Below are 15,395 nucleotides of genomic sequence, written 5' to 3'. Positions count from 1 at the left end.
GTCCCAGAGACATGCACGGAGTCTGCCCACACCCCACTCCGTCCACCTGTATCGTGACCACAGGTCTGAGACTGCCCAGTCTAGGGTAAGCAGCTCTGCAACCACTTGGAGAAGGGGAGGCCTGAACCCCAGAATGCCCCTAGGTGACCAGCAGGGTTCAGCTGTTAGCCCCTGCCTGTCAGGATCCAACCCCAGCTCCCTGCCAAGTGACTAGCACCTCGCCCCACTGGTGTCTGCTCTAGGGGTGTTTGTCCTCCCGTCCTCCATGTACCCGTTCTTGGTGAAGTCTGAAACCCTTTGGGCATTGGAGCGTGGGACATGCATGGTCCCTGGGCTGACCACAGGCATTTCAGCCTCCACCTCAGGCCTCTCTGGGCAGTGAGATCCCCAGAGTGCTTGGCTCGGCCTGGTCACCTCCAGGTCCCTCTTGTTCGTTCATTCATTTCTGTGCTCAGTCACTAATTCAGTCATCTGCCCCCTCGTTGTCCTCTGACAGGATGCGTCAGACTTTGTACATCAGCCAGACTCTGGATGGCTTTTGTAGAGTGACTGCCACCTTTTGGGACATATTCCCCCCAGCAGAGAAAACTCCCCAGTGACCCTCACTTCACTGCCCAGACCCCAGTGGCCAGCCTGAGGCGTGAGTCCCCTGAAGCTGGGGCCTGTCATTGCCCATTTCCTGTATATATAAAGTTAAAAAATGCACAGAACCCACAAATGCAAAATCCTGCTCTAAGTGTATTTATGAAACAGATTGGTCATTTCCTGAGGAGGGGGACACAGGTCTAGGACTGAGGTCAAGCAGCTGTTAGCCACAGTCCAGACGGCTGACATTCAGTAGACTCTGGTGATACTGAAGTTCTTTCAAAGCAGTCATGGCCCCATGCTCTTGGCAGGTAAATAGAGGCCATTCCCACCGCCAAGGGCAGAAGGGGTCAGTGTCCTCCTTGGAAAGGAAGTGGGCAGAGGGTTTGGGGCTCAAGTCACCCAGATAAGGGTGCACGTCTCACTGGCCTCAGAATCCTGGATCTGAGGACACAAAAGACGTTCTTGGTGGTGTGTCTAGAATGCTGCTCAGCTTACTGAGAGGGCCTGACCTCCTCGGTGGCCCTGAGCGCTGGCTGCTGGCTTTCCTTTGATGTGAACTCTGACTCCAAGGGCTCTGAGTGGCTGGCGTCACCCAGTGCATGACACTGCTGGCTCAGGCAGCCACACTCCTCCACCTGGGTATAACTGAAGGTGCGGCTAGAGCCGTCCATGCAGCGCAGGGTCACGTTCCTCTGTGAGGTCTGCAGCTCCCGGCAGCACTCACACTTGTGTTCCACCGTGTTGGCCTCGAAGGAGTACCTGTGGGCAGAGCTGCTCAGCACCAGGCCCTGCCAGGCGCTGCCCTAGCCCGCTGCCAGCTCTGCGGAAAACTGGCACGGTGCCAAGCTCCTGCCTCCTTGCCGCCCTGTGCTCAAAGCCCTGAGGCTGGAGTTGAGCTATCAGCTCTCACTTCCCAATTGCCCTGGGGCAGATATTCCTGCTACAGCTGCCTTCAGCCACCAGAGGTCCTAAGGTTGCAGCTGCGGAACTGAGATACCCATCTGCACAGCCAAGCTCTGCTTACACAGCTGGCAAAGCCGCACGTCTCTGAACCCTTCTGTCCCCACTTTGGGACACTCGAGTGATCATTAGTCTCCTCTGGAGACTGTGCTACCCTCCTCGCCCCTCCTGGTTCTGCCTCTGTCTGCCCTGCACACACCCCCACCCCCGGCATCCCTGAACACCGTCTCCCTGGGCATCGCGGTTCACAAGGAGCCCATACATGGAAGTGCTCTCCGCGCAGGTGCCTTGGCAATAGGAGAGGCCCACTGGACCCTCGGAGCTGCAGTCTTGCTGCCGGATAATCTGCTTCCTGTGGTGCACAGAGCAGGCTGGGGAGACAGGTGATGTGAGGGTCAGCGTCTGCTCCATTGTTTCCTGGATGCCCCCGGGCTGGGCCCAGCCCCTTCCCTGCCAGATCCCCACTCACACAGCTGGGGTTCCAAACATTCATAGCAGCAGCCGTCCTCGTCCAGCCGGATCCGGTCCTGTACCAACAACGGACCGCTGTGAATGCCAAGGCCAGGCAGAGGAAGGAGACACAGGGCCAAGGTTCCGGAGGGCACAGCCCCTCCGCAGGAGGAGACAGCACTGCTGGCCACACGGCACTGACCACGCTCCCCTCCTCATCTCCAGGTGAGTGCCCCCCAACCCCCTCCCTGCTGCCTGGAGTGGGAAAGCCGGGACTCACCCTCGGACAGTCGGCCTTCGGGCATTCCTTCTTGGTGGTCACAATCATGAGTGTGTTTCGCATATTCTCACACTTGTGAGTCACACAGGGATCCCTGGGGTCTGGCCAGGACTCATCAGGCTGAAAGGAGGCCCGGTGTGCATAGTGAGTATCCATTTCCCCCGGGTACCCCATCCCCCATCCCCTAGGCACCTGCTTCATCCCCTGTGTGTCTCCCCACAGCATTCAGGCTTCAGGGGGGTACTAGCCCGGTCCAGGCACACATCCGCCAAAGTCAGTTTCTATGGTGTCAGGACCTACCACCCCTTCCCTTAGGCACCTAGCAGAGCCCAGCTACTAACCTGGTAGAAGTGGGTGAGGCTGCCATTGTTATAGGGACAGGTCCTCTGCACACAGTGGCCACAGCACTGTCCTGCCCGGGCTTCATACTCAAAACCCTGTGGGAAGGACGATGTGCTACCTGAGTTCAGGCCATTGACCCCAGGGGGGTAAGGGCAGGAACAGGGCCGGTGCTCACCGGGGGGCACTGGGTGCTGCATTGCTGGGGCTCACAGCTGACTGTGAAGACATCTGACTGGGAACTTCTGGGTGCCTTGCACCAGCACATTTCACACAGGCTGGAGGGGACCACAGCACCAGGCTGGAGAGACAGGGCTAGGCATTAGTGGGTTGGGGCTGAACCGGGAGACAATTTCCCCATCCCCCAACTGCCCAGTTGCCTCTGCTGCCCACCAAGCTGACTCATTCCCCAGGAGACGACTTTTGGCGTCACTTCCTGGTGCAGAGACCATAGCCCAGGTCCTGTCATAAAGTAGACTCTATAACCACATCTCCAGGGAACCCACTGAAATCATGCACTCGGAGGACTAGCTGGAAAAAAAAAAAGCCCAGCTGGGGAGAGTGGGGTGCTTGCTGGAGAGAGTGGGGTGCTGGCTGGGAGAGTGGGGTGCTGGCTGGGGAGAGTGGGGTGCTGGCTGGAGACAGTGGGGTGCTGGCTGGAGACTGGGGTGCTGGCTGGGGAGAGTGGGGTGCTGGCTGGGGAGAGTGGGGTGCTGGCTAGGAGAGTGGGATGCTGGCTGGGAGAGTGGGATGCTGGCTGGGGAGAGTGGGGTGCTGGCTGGGGAGAGTGGGGTGCTGGCTGGGGAGAGTGGGATTCTGACTGGGGAGAGTGTGGTGCTGGCTGGAGAGAGTGGGGTGCTGGCTGGGGAGAGTGGGGTGCTGGCTGGGGAGAGTGGGATTCTGACTGGGGAGAGTGTGGTGCTGGCTGGGAGAGTGGGAAGGACGATGTGCTACCTGAGTTCAGGCCATTGACCCCAGGGGGGTAAGGGCAGGAACAGGGCCGGTGCTCACCGGGGGGCACTGGGTGCTGCATTGCTGGGGCTCACAGCTGACTGTGAAGACATCTGACTGGGAACTTCTGGGTGCCTTGCACCAGCACATTTCACACAGGCTGGAGGGGACCACAGCACCAGGCTGGAGAGACAGGGCTAGGCATTAGTGGGTTGGGGCTGAACCGGGAGACAATTTCCCCATCCCCCAACTGCCCAGTTGCCTCTGCTGCCCACCAAGCTGACTCATTCCCCAGGAGACGACTTTTGGCGTCACTTCCTGGTGCAGAGACCATAGCCCAGGTCCTGTCATAAAGTAGACTCTATAACCACATCTCCAGGGAACCCACTGAAATCATGCACTCGGAGGACTAGCTGGAAAAAAAAAAAGCCCAGCTGGGGAGAGTGGGGTGCTTGCTGGGAGAGTGGGGTGCTGGCTGGGAGAGTGGGGTGCTGGCTGGGGAGAGTGGGGTGCTGGTATCCACTGGAAGATTCCACGGAGCAGAGAGCTGCTGGGACGCTGAAGAGTCCAGGCACCCAGTATGGGCAGCTCCAGGGGTCCCAGGGCCAAGCTCGGTTGTGCTGCTATGGGCTGTGTCCACCAAGACTCAGGTCCCTGGTCTGGACAAGAGCTGCTTACAGGAGCTTCAGTGACTCCAGACCTCCGCAGCATCGCAGATGTCTACCTGAGTCCCAAGGGGCTGGTGGGACTCCCCAAATGAAAAGCTCAGTCTCTGTGGAATTCAAAGTCAGGGTGCCAGAGGTTCCTACCTGATAGAGAATCCCACTGACATTGCAGCCGTTGGGGCCTGTGCAAGAGACATACAAGCTGTAGCCCTGGCCTTCCAGGGCCTAGCCCGGCTTCTGCCCACCCGGCCTCCCCAAACCAGTGTTTTACTGCTATGTACTGGGCTATATCAGTCCTCGTTTTCACCAAAGGCTTCGTGCAGAGCAACAACCCACTTCCAACCAGCGATGGCTTTGCCGGCTTGTTCCCCTAGGAAATCCCAGGCCTCGGTGTGACCTGATGTGAGGGTCAGGGACACTTACGGCATTCTTGACTCGGGCAGCAAGCCCCGTCCTTATGTGTCACCACCAAGATGAAATTCTTGGGGCAGTTCAGGGGAGGAGGGCAGAAGCTGGAGTTGCAGGCTGTGGGCAGAGGAGGCTGTCAGGGGCTAGAGGAGGTCACGGGGGACTAGAGGGGCCCGTCGGGTACTGAACCCGCTCTGCACTTGCTCTGCTCCACCCCAAGGACCTGCCCCATCACAGGGTGTCCAGTGGTACTGACAGCCCAGAGGACCCCGAGTAGCAGGCTCTGGTCAACCTGGGCAGGGGACCCCGCCCACCACACACACACACACACACACACACACACACGCACAGCTGGAGAACACCTGCTGTTAGGGGGTGGTCACAAGACCAGGACACAGCAGTCCCCGTGCTCAGGCAGTGTGCCGAGCCTGGAAGGGGACGGCTTCCACCCCCGGCCTCTTGTGGCCACACCCACAGAGCTATCCGCTGACCCGGTGCACCTGTGACTCCCCAGTGGACGACCCCACCTGTATGCATGGGGACAGCAGGAAAGACTCACCGCAGCTAAGGCCAGGACAGCACTGGCCCATCTCCAGGGGCACAGGCACGAAGCCGGGCTCTAGACAGCGAGGGGTCTCACAAGGCTTCTTCCAGCAGGTCAGCTTGGTGTCATGGCATGTACACTCCTGGCAGTCAACGCTGATAGTGTGGCCCGGCTGTGGGGGAAGGGTGCATGAGCATGGCCTGGGGGTGAGCTGCTCAGTCCAGAGGCAGCTGCAACCAGGCCCCATGGGTCCAACACATGCTGAGGGGGCAATGCACAAAGTCTGAGAGAGGGCCCTGTGGGGCTTGAGGCACAGAACCTAGAAACAGGTGGAAGAGAGGCTTTGCTCGACAAGCTTCCTCTCCCCTCTATCTCATCAAGTGTCTCCTCAGGGAAGAAGGAGCCCCAGGGAAGGACAGGATTGACCAGCTTGAGGTTAGAACCCATGAGACACCTAGCAGCTCCAAGACAGGATACCAACAGGGTAGACCTCAGAGCAGAGGAGAGGACCTTCCTGGATCCAGGTCCAGACAACGGTGGTCTCCCTGCTTTTCTCCAGCCTCCAACACCACACTGAGAAAGCTCCACCTCAGCCTTGCCTACACCAACTTTGTTTCCAGAATCTTCTGCCTCAGGCTCCCGCCCCCCTTCCCCAGGGATTGTGGCCATTCACACTTACCTCCACAGGCTCCCCATTGGGTCCCCAACACCCTGCAGAGAGAGATCCTGTCACTTTGGGTGGCCACAGGGATAGGGCAGGAACAGAACCCACGGTGGGGGCCAGGGTGGGAACTGGGTGCAGTCAGTGTGCACGCTGCCCCTCCACACCATGAGGACATACCTTCACAGGAGGTTATGCAGACTGAGTCATTGGCACTGAAAAGTGTCATGTTGTCTGGACAGAAGCAGCCCTCTGTGATGGGGCCAGCTTCCTGAAGGACCCTGTGGGAACAGAGTTGGTGAGGGGTCTTCCAACCCCCAGGGCAGAAAGAACACAGCCCAGGAGAGTTAGATGCCAGGATGGGGTCCCTGGTGACTATGGAGTTTGTGGGCCCCGTGGGCAGGAGCGCTGGCACATACTGGCTGGTGCTGAAGTCCTTGTGGCAGTAGTTTGGGTTGGATGGGCCGCAGGGCTGGTACACCTTGTCAGGAGGGCATATGAATGCTGCAGAGAGGGAGAGCCATGTCTGAGAAGCCCTGCCCTGGGTTCCTCCAGGCCTCAGTCATGACTGAGTGCTGGTGCCCCTGCAGTTTTCCGTGGTATCCACAGCCATGCGTGGGTCCAGGTCCTTAGCCCCTGGGGCTTCCCTGCTACTTACCCAAGACAGCCAGCACCACAGGATCCTGGGTCCATAGGTACCCCAATTTGGATAACCTCTCCTTTTCCTGCAGGGGGACCCAGTGCCTGGAGCCTTTCCCTCCAGAGAAGGTAGATCCTGGTGTGGATGTCCTCTTCCTCACAGACTATCTGCCTAATGCCCCTAAACCCTCACAGTCAAGAACAGGAAGGTGGCAAGGCTGGGCACTCACGGCAGGTGTCATTGGCCTGGCTCCTCCAGGGGATACACACTCCTTCAGCAGCGCAGAGTGACGCGTAGAGCTCCAAGCCCGAGCACACCACCTCCAGGTCTGTCAGGTGGCAGTGGTCGAACAAGCAGCCTTCATAGAACTGCTGCGGGGGGATGACTTTGTGGCATTGCTTGAAGACCCTGTGGGTGAACAGGGACAGATGTGGCGTGTGCACCCACCATGCCCAGATCACCAGCCAGCTCCACAGTGGGGCTTCTGGATCTGTGATGCCCCACAGGGGATGCCTTGGAAGTGATGTAACAGACAGCAACTTAGCACCCATGAGCCTGTCTTCCAGAACAAAGGGCATCCTGCCTCTGCGAGGCCCAGGAAAGGTATCAGTTGAGCACCCCTTCCTGTTGAGCACCTCTCCCCTTGTCCCCCAACACCCTGAGCTGCCCTGGTACAGACAGTGGTTAATGCCCGTATCAGTGACAGGGGCTAAGCTGAGAGCTTCCAACTGGCCAGCCCTGTAGTGACATTCCAGCAGTGATCACGCTGCCAGGAGTCCCAGAAACAGTGCCCAGAGCCTTGTCCTTCTTGGGAGCCCTATGAGGGCCCAGCAGCCCTCGGCAGATGGGGCCAGCAAGAGTAACCCACTTTCCGGTGTCTTACTCGCTCAGGATCAGCTGGCAGATCGGCGCCGGTGGGCATAGGATAGGTGGAGCTGTGGTTACCACTGAAGGGGGCGGAGGCCCTTGGCAGGAAGGCTGGTTGGGCACCTTCCAGTGGAGAGACATCTCAGAACAAGAGGAGGCTACTGCTCCTCCAGGCAGGCGGCACTCATCCTTCTGGTTATTGGTACAAGTGCCTGCGGATGAGACAGGAGTCACCGGCTGGATGCCAGAGCTGTGCCCAGCGAGCCCTTGCTGGACATCGGCCTGCATCTCGGTTCACGCCTGAGGACCTGCCTCGGAGCCTTCCCTTTCCCGGCTCCCCCAGAAGCCAGCTTGGCTCCTGGTGACCAGGGAAGCTGTAGCACAGGCAGGTATGAGCTGCACATAAGCACAGCTAGAAGCCCCTCTAATCCATGGGGACGCTTCCCCGCTGGCACCCTGGAAATGCCCGCGGTGGGGCTCACCACATTGGCCTTCGGTGTTGTTGGCGAACAAGCTGAAGGGCACCTCCACAGAGAAGATGAGGCCAGAGAACATGACCTGGACGCGGATCTCCTGGATGGTCACATACATCTTGATGCCGATGCGGGAGACAGCAATGCCATTCTGCTGGAAGCCAGGGCTGACCACCTTGTCATTGAAGATAATCTGGATGCAGACACAGCAGACGAGAGGTCAGGGTTAGGGTCCACCTCCCAGGCCAAGCCCCCCTCAACCCCAGCACACACTTAGGAGGGCGTATCCACCTGGTTGGTCATGACCCCGTTGACAGGCCTACGGGTCAGCACCACGCGGTCCTGGTGGTACTCAATGATGATGGACTGTGGGCAGGACACGCTGCCTCCCAGGTCACAGAAGTAATCGTCGATGAGCACACGGAAGTGGCCGAACACAGGCACAATCTGCTGCACCAGCACATATGTGCAGTTGTCCAGGAAAGTGTAGTAGGTGCCGTCGAATGTGATGTAGTGGGGGTCACCCCAGCCACTGCACACACCTGTGGGTGCCAGGTAGCTTACAGCAGGGCCTTCCCCACCACCTTCTGGACTGGCTGGTCCAGCCCCCTGTACACATACTGCCTCTTCACCAGGAGCCCCTAAGTCCCCTGCACTCGTGTGACATATGTATCTCATTCCTGAAAGCTCTGCCAAGCAGGTCCTTAATGAGCTGCAGAGTCCAGGACACAGTGAACCCTCCCCTTCTCCCACTGGCAGGGCACTGTGGCTGAGCCTCAGGCAGGACTCCATTTGGCACCCCAAAGTGGACACTCAGCTCCTCCAACCCTGCCTGGATGACGGGAAGCCTTTCCTGACATCTGCCTCATTCTTTCCTCTTATCATGTGCCCCCCCCAGTTGAGCCCCACCCCCACTCACACTGGCACTGGTAATGCTGGCAGCAGCCTTCCCGGTCAGCCACCTTCAAGGGTGGGTAGCCGTTGGCACAAGTTGGTGCCTTCAACTCTGGGCACTGGCGAGGGCTCAGGGAGACGATGCTGTTCTCCTTGCAGGTGGCCTGGGTGCAGTTGGGCATTGGCCAGGTCTCCCCTGTCTGCAGAAGCAAGGGCAGCTGTGGGTCTGAGGCCAGGGCTGTGGGGCCACCCTTCAGTTCCTGGGGTCCTGTATAGAGCACTGTACTATCACAAGTCCCACTCCAGCCCCAGGACGAACCAGACAGAAGTAATCGCTAGAATTGCAGGATTGCCACTCCTGTCTGTCATCCTGCACCACCGTCACCCTCAGTGCCCATCACCTCCAGGCAGGGGAGTTTCAGCCTCTAGCCCCCACACTCAACTACCTGGTAGGCACATCTATACAAGGCTTGTAGATGAGACCCCCCAAATCCACAAGAAGACCCCTCCAGTGGCCACCTTGTGTTGATTAGGGGCTGAAGACCTTCATGAGAACCTGAGTCAAGGCCTAATTGCAAAGACACTAAGGTCTCTAACAGTTACCACGAGGCCCCAGGAAGAACTGGAGATAGGCTTGCCTTTCTTGGTGGAAGCACGTCAAGACACCCAGATGATGACTTGGTGGTGGTGGGTGTAGACATGGATGGAGGTGGGGTAGGAGACTTCATGGTGGAGGGACAGTTCTGGCTAACATTTCTGATCAACTGGCAGTCCTGATTGCAAAAGGCGTAGTAACAGTGGCCTTCAAGGTCTGTCTGGTTGTAGATGAGAGAACCTGCAAGACCAAAGGGCATGTGGGAGTTGGCAGAGCTCTGCAGGGAAAGTCCCCTCCACGGCCAGTGGACTCGGGTGGGGTAGGAGACTTCATGGTGGAGGGACAGTTCTGGCTAACATTTCTGATCAACTGGCAGTCCTGATTGCAAAAGGCGTAGTAACAGTGGCCTTCAAGGTCTGTCTGGTTGTAGATGAGAGAACCTGCAAGACCAAAGGGCATGTGGGAGTTGGCAGAGCTCTGCAGGGAAAGTCCCCTCCACGGCCAGTGGACTCGCAGCCCAAGGCCTTCCCACCCAATTAAAGCAGGAAAACAGCTACGAAGAGGTATGGGGCCAATCTTGACACTATCTACCAAACACACATCCCTTTCAAAGGAGAGATTGAAATGGGGTCCTCCAGGCAATCCTAAAGGGATGATGAGCTTACCTACAGGGTAGAGGTGGCCTCCTACATGGCACAAGCAGGGGAGGCTGGAGTGAGTCACAGAGCTAGATGACCAGGTTGGGGATGAGGTCGGGGGAGACAGAACAGGTGATGAGGTCACATGCGAAGAGGTCACCGGGGGCGTTCCATACGTCTCAGGACAGACATCAGGGGTGCGGCAGCACAGCACACGCACCTCATAATTGAGGCACGTCTGGGGCGTGCCCCGCTGGTCTTGGTTCAGGCACACCAGGCCCAGGCTGGCATCACACTGCACCACCTGGCCCAGGTCCTCCAGCCTCACGTCAGGGTGGTTCTCGGCTCTGCACTCCACCTGCGTGATCTCCTCGGGACGGTGACAGATCCTCTCTCCCTTCCTCAGGATATTGTTGTAGGTCTCCATGTCCCCACCATATGGGCCAGGGACTGGGAAGTCTGTGTCAAACCACGGGGTCCAGGAGCACTCTGGCTGGCAGTGAGTGCTGGTTGGTGAGGAAGTTGGACCTGGAGTAGACCCATGGTCTGTGATCCTGGTAGAAACCAAAGTGCTGCTGGATCCAGGGACAGAGACGGTTCGGGGGATGGATGTGCTGGCTGTCTGCACAGAGCTGCTTTCCCTTGAGGATCTTGTACTGTGTACTGCAGTGGAGGTGCTGGTATGGGGAGTAGAGGTAGTACTGTGTGTCAGCCCAGAGGCGGTCCTGGTTTTACCTGCAGAGGTTGTGCTGGTTTGGGGTTTGGAGGTGGTGTTGGCTGTCTGCACAGAGAAGGTTTCACTTGAGGATATTGTACTGTGTACTGCAGAGGTGATTCTGGTTTGGGGAGTAGAGGTAGTAGTGGGCATCAGCCTAGAGGTAGGGCTAGTTTTTCCTATAGAGGCTGGGCTGATTTGGGGAGTAGAGGTGGTACTGCGTGTCAGCCTAGAGGTGGTGCTGGTTTTACCTGTCAAGGCTGTGCTGGTTTGGGGTTTGTAGGTGGTGCTGGCTGTTTGCACAGAGCTGGTGCTGGGTTTTTCTGTAGAGGCTGGTTTCGGTAGAGGCTGGTTGGGAGGTGGTGCTGGGTGTCTGCACAGAGGTGGTGCTGGGTTTTTCTGTAGGGGCTGGTTTGGAGGTGGTGCTGGTTTTACCTGTCGAGGCTGTGCTGGTTTGGGGTTTGGAGGTGGTGCTGGCTGTCTGCAGAGAGCTGGTGCTGGGTTTTTCTGTAGAGGCTGGTTTGGAGGTGGTGCTGGTTTTACCTGTCGAGGCTGTGCTGGTTTGGGGTTTGGAGGTGGTGCTGGCTGTCTGCACAGAGGTGGTGCTGGGTTTTTCTGTAGGGACTGGTTTGGAGGTGGTGCTGGCTGTCTGCACAGAGCTGGTGCTAGTTTTCCGTATGGATCTTGTACTATGTGTCTGCACAGAATCCAGGCAATCCTAAAGGGATGATGAGCTTACCTACAGGGTAGAGGTGGCCTCCTACATGGCACAAGCAGGGGAGGCTGGAGTGAGTCACAGAGCTAGATGACCAGGTTGGGGATGAGCTCGGGGGAGACAGAACAGGTGATGAGGTCACATGCGAAGAGGTCACCGGGGGCGTTCCATACGTCTCAGGACAGACATCAGGGGTGCGGCAGCACAGCACACGCACCTGATAGTTGAGGCACATCTGGGGCGTGCCCCGCTGGTCTTGGTTCCTGCACACCAGGCCCAGGCTGGCGTCACACTGCACCACCTGGCCCAGGTCCTCCAGCCTCACGTCAGGGTGGTTCTCGGCTCTGCACTCCACCTGCGTGATCTCCTCAGGACGGTGACAGATCCTCTCTCCCTTCCTCAGGATATTGTTGTAGGTCTCCATGTCCCCACCATATGGGCCAGGGACCGGGAAGTCTGTGTCAAACCACGGAGTCCAGGAGCACTCTGGCTGGCAGTGAGTGCTGGTTGGTGAAGAAGTTGGACCTGGAGTAGACCCATGGTCTGTGATCCTGGTAGAAACCAAAGTGCTGCTGGATCCAGGGACAGAGACGGTTCGGGGGATGGATGTGCTGGCTGTCTGCACAGAGCTGCTTTCCCTTGAGGATCTTGTACTGTGTACTGCAGCGGAGGTGCTGGTTTGTGGGGTAGAGGTAGTACTGTGTGTCAGCCTAGAGGTGGTGCTGGTTTTACCTGCAGAGGCTGTGCTGGTTTGGGGTTTGGAGGTGGTGCTGGCTGTCTGCACAGAGAAGGTTTCACTTGAGGATATTGTACTGTGTACTGCAGAGGTGATTCTGGTTTGGGGAGTAGAGGTAGTAGTGGGCATCAGCCTAGAGGTAGGGCTAGTTTTTCCTGTAGAGGCTGGACTGGTTTGGGGAGTAGAGGTGGTACTGCGTGTCAGCCTAGAGGTGGTGTTGGTTTTACCTGCAGAGGCTGTGCTGGTTTGGGTTTTGGAGGTGCTGCTGGCTGTCTGCACAGAGGTAGTCCTGGGTTTTCCTGTAGTGGCTGTGCTGGTCTGAGGGGCCAAAGTGGTGCTAGGTGTCAGCCCAGAGGTGGTGCTGGGTTTTCCTGTAGAGGCTGTGCTGGTTTGGGGTTTGGAGGTGGTGCTGGGTGTCTGCACAGAGCTGGTGCTGGGTTTTTCTGTAGAGGCTGGTTTGGAGGTGGTGCTGGCTGTCTGCACAGAGCTGGTGCTGGGTTTTTCTGTAGGGGCTGGTTTGGAGGTGGTGCTGGTTGTCTGCACAGAGCTGGTGCTGGGTTTTTCTGTAGAGGCTGGTTTGGAGGTGGTGCTGGCTGTCTGCACAGAGGTGGTGCTGGGTTTTTCTGTAGAGGCTGGTTTGGAGGTGGTGCTGGTTGTCTGCACAGAGGTGGTCCTGGTTTTACCTGTCGAGGCTGTGCTGGTTTGGGGTTTGGAGGTGCTGCTGGCTGTCTGCACAGAGGTGGTGCTGGGTTTTTCTGTAGGGGCTGGTTTGGAGGTGGTGCTGGTTGTCTGCACAGAGCTGGTGCTGGGTTTTTCTGTAGAGGCTGGTTTGGAGGTGCTGCTGGCTGTCTGCACAGAGCTGGTGTTAGTTTTCCGTATGGATCTTGTACTATGTGTCTGCACAGAGGTTGTACCAGTTTCCTTTGTGGATACTGTACTGGGTGTTACAGAGGATGTACCTGTGTGGAGGGTCGAGGTGGTGCTGGCTGTGTGCACAGAGGTTGTCTTGGTTTGAGGTGTGGACTGGGTGCTGACTCTGTGCCCAGAAGCCGTGCTGGTGGCAGAGCTGGTGACAGTCTCACTTGGTGTGCTGGAAAAGGTGGCGGATGTCACCCGTGGGCAGCCGTCAGGGGTGCGGCAGCACAACACACGCACCTGATAGTTGAGGCACATCTGGGGCGTGCCCCGCTGGTCTTGGTTCCTGCACACCAGGCCCAGGCTGGCGTCACACTGCACCACCTGGCCCAGGTCCTCCAGCCTCACGTCAGGGTGGTTCTCGGCCCTGCACTCCACCTGCGTGATCTCCTCGGGACGGTGGCAGATCCTCTCTCCCCTCCTCAGGATATTGCTGTAGGTCTCCATGTCCCCACCGTATGGGCCAGGGACCGGGAAGTCTGTGTCAAACCACGGGGTCCAGGAGCACTCCGGCTGGCAGTTGGTCTTCACAGGTTGGGTGCCTGTGTTTTTGGTGACCGTGACTGAGGTTTGTGAATGTGTGGCTACCGAGTGGGTGGTGGTGTGTCTGGCAGAAGCCGAGTGTGCACCGGTGGCACTGTGTGTCTGTGCTTTCATTGGGCGTGTGGTGCCCATCATGGTAGAGCACAGGTCCACGTCCTCGCAGCATTCTATGCTTATCTGATAGTTGTAACATACGGGTGGCAGCTGGTTCTTGTTCAGACAGATCAGCCCCACCTCTGGACTGCAGGTCACATCCTGCCCCAGCTCGTCCAGTGGTATGTTTGGAAAGAACTGGGCCCTGCACTGCACGTTTTTGGGTTTCTCACAGAACTTGTATCCTTTAGATCTCAGATTTACAAACGTGTCAAAATCCCCACTGTTTCTGTCAGGCCCGGGGTAGCTGCCGTCCATCCAGTCAGTCCAGCTACAAACCTCCTTTTTGCAGCCCTGGGCCGTCTCAAAAGCAGTCACAGTGGACCCTGGGGTTGAGATGGACACAGGGGATGTGACTGAGGTTGTTGACACTGGCTTTGGACTAGTGGTGGACAGAGCTGTTTGAACAGTGTTAGGGGCAGGGGTAGAGGGACCCAGAGCCTGTGATGAGGTAGAACCTAGGACATGGGTGAAGGAAACTGGGCCTGGTGTGCTAACCGCAGGGCCAGTTGTGGTAACCGGAGCTGAGGCGGTTGTGGATGGCCCCTGTGAGTCTATGGCCTTTCTTGTTGTCCTGGAGGTCGTTAGATGGGTGGTCTGGGCAGGACCCCTGGAGGTGGTACAGTTAATGGGAGTACAGCACTGAATTCTGATCTGGTAGTTCTCACAGAGCCCTGACTCCTGGTCCCTGTCATGACAGGTCAGCCCCACAGCTGGGCTGCACTCCACCCGCTGCCCCAGCACGTGAAGAGGCGCCACAGGGGTGTCCTCAGCACGGCATTCCGCTGCACTCGGCGCTGGGCAGATGTGGTAGCCACGGGCACGGAGATTCTCCAGAGCGTCAAAGTCACCGCTGTCAGTGCCCCATCTTGGACGGCCGACATCCATCCAGGGTGACCAGGAGCACTCCTCCCCGCAGCCTGGCGCGGTTAAGACGGAGGCTGTGGCAGGCATCTTTGTGGGGGACGTGCTGCTGACCGTTGAGGCAGCCCGGCTTGGGGGCCCCGTGTGCGTTGTGCTCAGCATGGGGCTGGCGGGGGTACTGGAAGGTGGCATTGCAGTCATGACTGTAGACAGAGGTGGTGGGACTGACTGTTAGGGCCTGGCCTTGGGGCTGCCTCCCTGGGCCCTGGTTACCCCATCCCTGCTCTCCTACCAACTGCCTGGCAGGTCTCACCACTGAGGCTGGACCAATATTGAAAACTGAACACTAGAGCCACATCTGTCATCTGCCTGGTAACTGGCAGAAGTAGAATAGTCAGTGAACAGGCAAATCAATGTCCTTTAAAGGGAATCTGCCAGACCCCAAGCAAAAGCTACATTTTTATGCCCCTAAAAGCCAGAGTTTGGGGAGGCTCTGAAGACACTCCATGAGCCCTAAATGACCGTCCAGAAAGGCAAGACTTCGAAGATTCCTGGTGCCATGTGGTGTAAAGCAAGCAGGCAGCTATGAACTGTGAAAACAGCTTGCTGAGGGCCATCTGTGCTTGGGGCCTTGCACTAAGTCCCACACTCTCGTCAGGCCAGGCCCAGCAGTCACAAGTAGCTGAACTGAGGACATCAGGATGGGTCAGGGAGACTACCCTTGTGCCTGAAGCCCAGCTTCTGGGCCCCTTCCTAACCCGCAGGGGCTGCCCGCCAATGCCCACAGCTAACTGTTAACCT

General features: G+C 57.9%; 1 protein-coding gene across 1 annotated transcript in view; it reads right to left on the bottom strand.

The window, feature by feature from the left end:
- Positions 1-718: 718 nt before the first annotated feature.
- Muc5ac (mucin 5AC, oligomeric mucus/gel-forming) overlaps positions 719-15,395 on the bottom strand; it is a 31,194-nt gene continuing 16,517 nt past the window's right edge. Inside the window, exons 31-51 of the mRNA XM_029556829.1 lie at positions 11,511-14,818; positions 10,656-10,734; positions 9,981-10,481; positions 9,359-9,555; positions 8,746-8,920; positions 8,118-8,368; positions 7,836-8,019; positions 7,370-7,565; positions 6,716-6,894; positions 6,260-6,350; positions 6,027-6,127; positions 5,865-5,896; positions 5,201-5,357; positions 4,651-4,758; positions 4,378-4,415; positions 3,629-3,751; positions 2,620-2,715; positions 2,279-2,398; positions 2,018-2,075; positions 1,811-1,919; positions 719-1,347 (exon numbers count right to left, since the gene is read on the bottom strand). Of these exons, the coding sequence (XP_029412689.1) occupies positions 1,080-1,347; positions 1,811-1,919; positions 2,018-2,075; positions 2,279-2,398; positions 2,620-2,715; positions 3,629-3,751; positions 4,378-4,415; positions 4,651-4,758; positions 5,201-5,357; positions 5,865-5,896; positions 6,027-6,127; positions 6,260-6,350; positions 6,716-6,894; positions 7,370-7,565; positions 7,836-8,019; positions 8,118-8,368; positions 8,746-8,920; positions 9,359-9,555; positions 9,981-10,481; positions 10,656-10,734; positions 11,511-14,818 (6,371 nt within the window). The 3' untranslated portion in view covers positions 719-1,079. The remainder of the gene's footprint in view (positions 1,348-1,810; positions 1,920-2,017; positions 2,076-2,278; positions 2,399-2,619; positions 2,716-3,628; positions 3,752-4,377; positions 4,416-4,650; positions 4,759-5,200; positions 5,358-5,864; positions 5,897-6,026; positions 6,128-6,259; positions 6,351-6,715; positions 6,895-7,369; positions 7,566-7,835; positions 8,020-8,117; positions 8,369-8,745; positions 8,921-9,358; positions 9,556-9,980; positions 10,482-10,655; positions 10,735-11,510; positions 14,819-15,395) is intronic.

The sequence above is a fragment of the Nannospalax galili genome, unplaced genomic scaffold (assembly GCF_000622305.1).
Source record: "Nannospalax galili isolate Female #2095 unplaced genomic scaffold, S.galili_v1.0 scaffold507, whole genome shotgun sequence".
In the NCBI taxonomy this organism is placed as follows: domain Eukaryota; kingdom Metazoa; phylum Chordata; class Mammalia; order Rodentia; family Spalacidae; genus Nannospalax; species Nannospalax galili.
The sequence above is the reverse complement of the archived record's forward strand: the minus strand, read 5'-3'. Positions and strand labels throughout refer to the sequence as shown.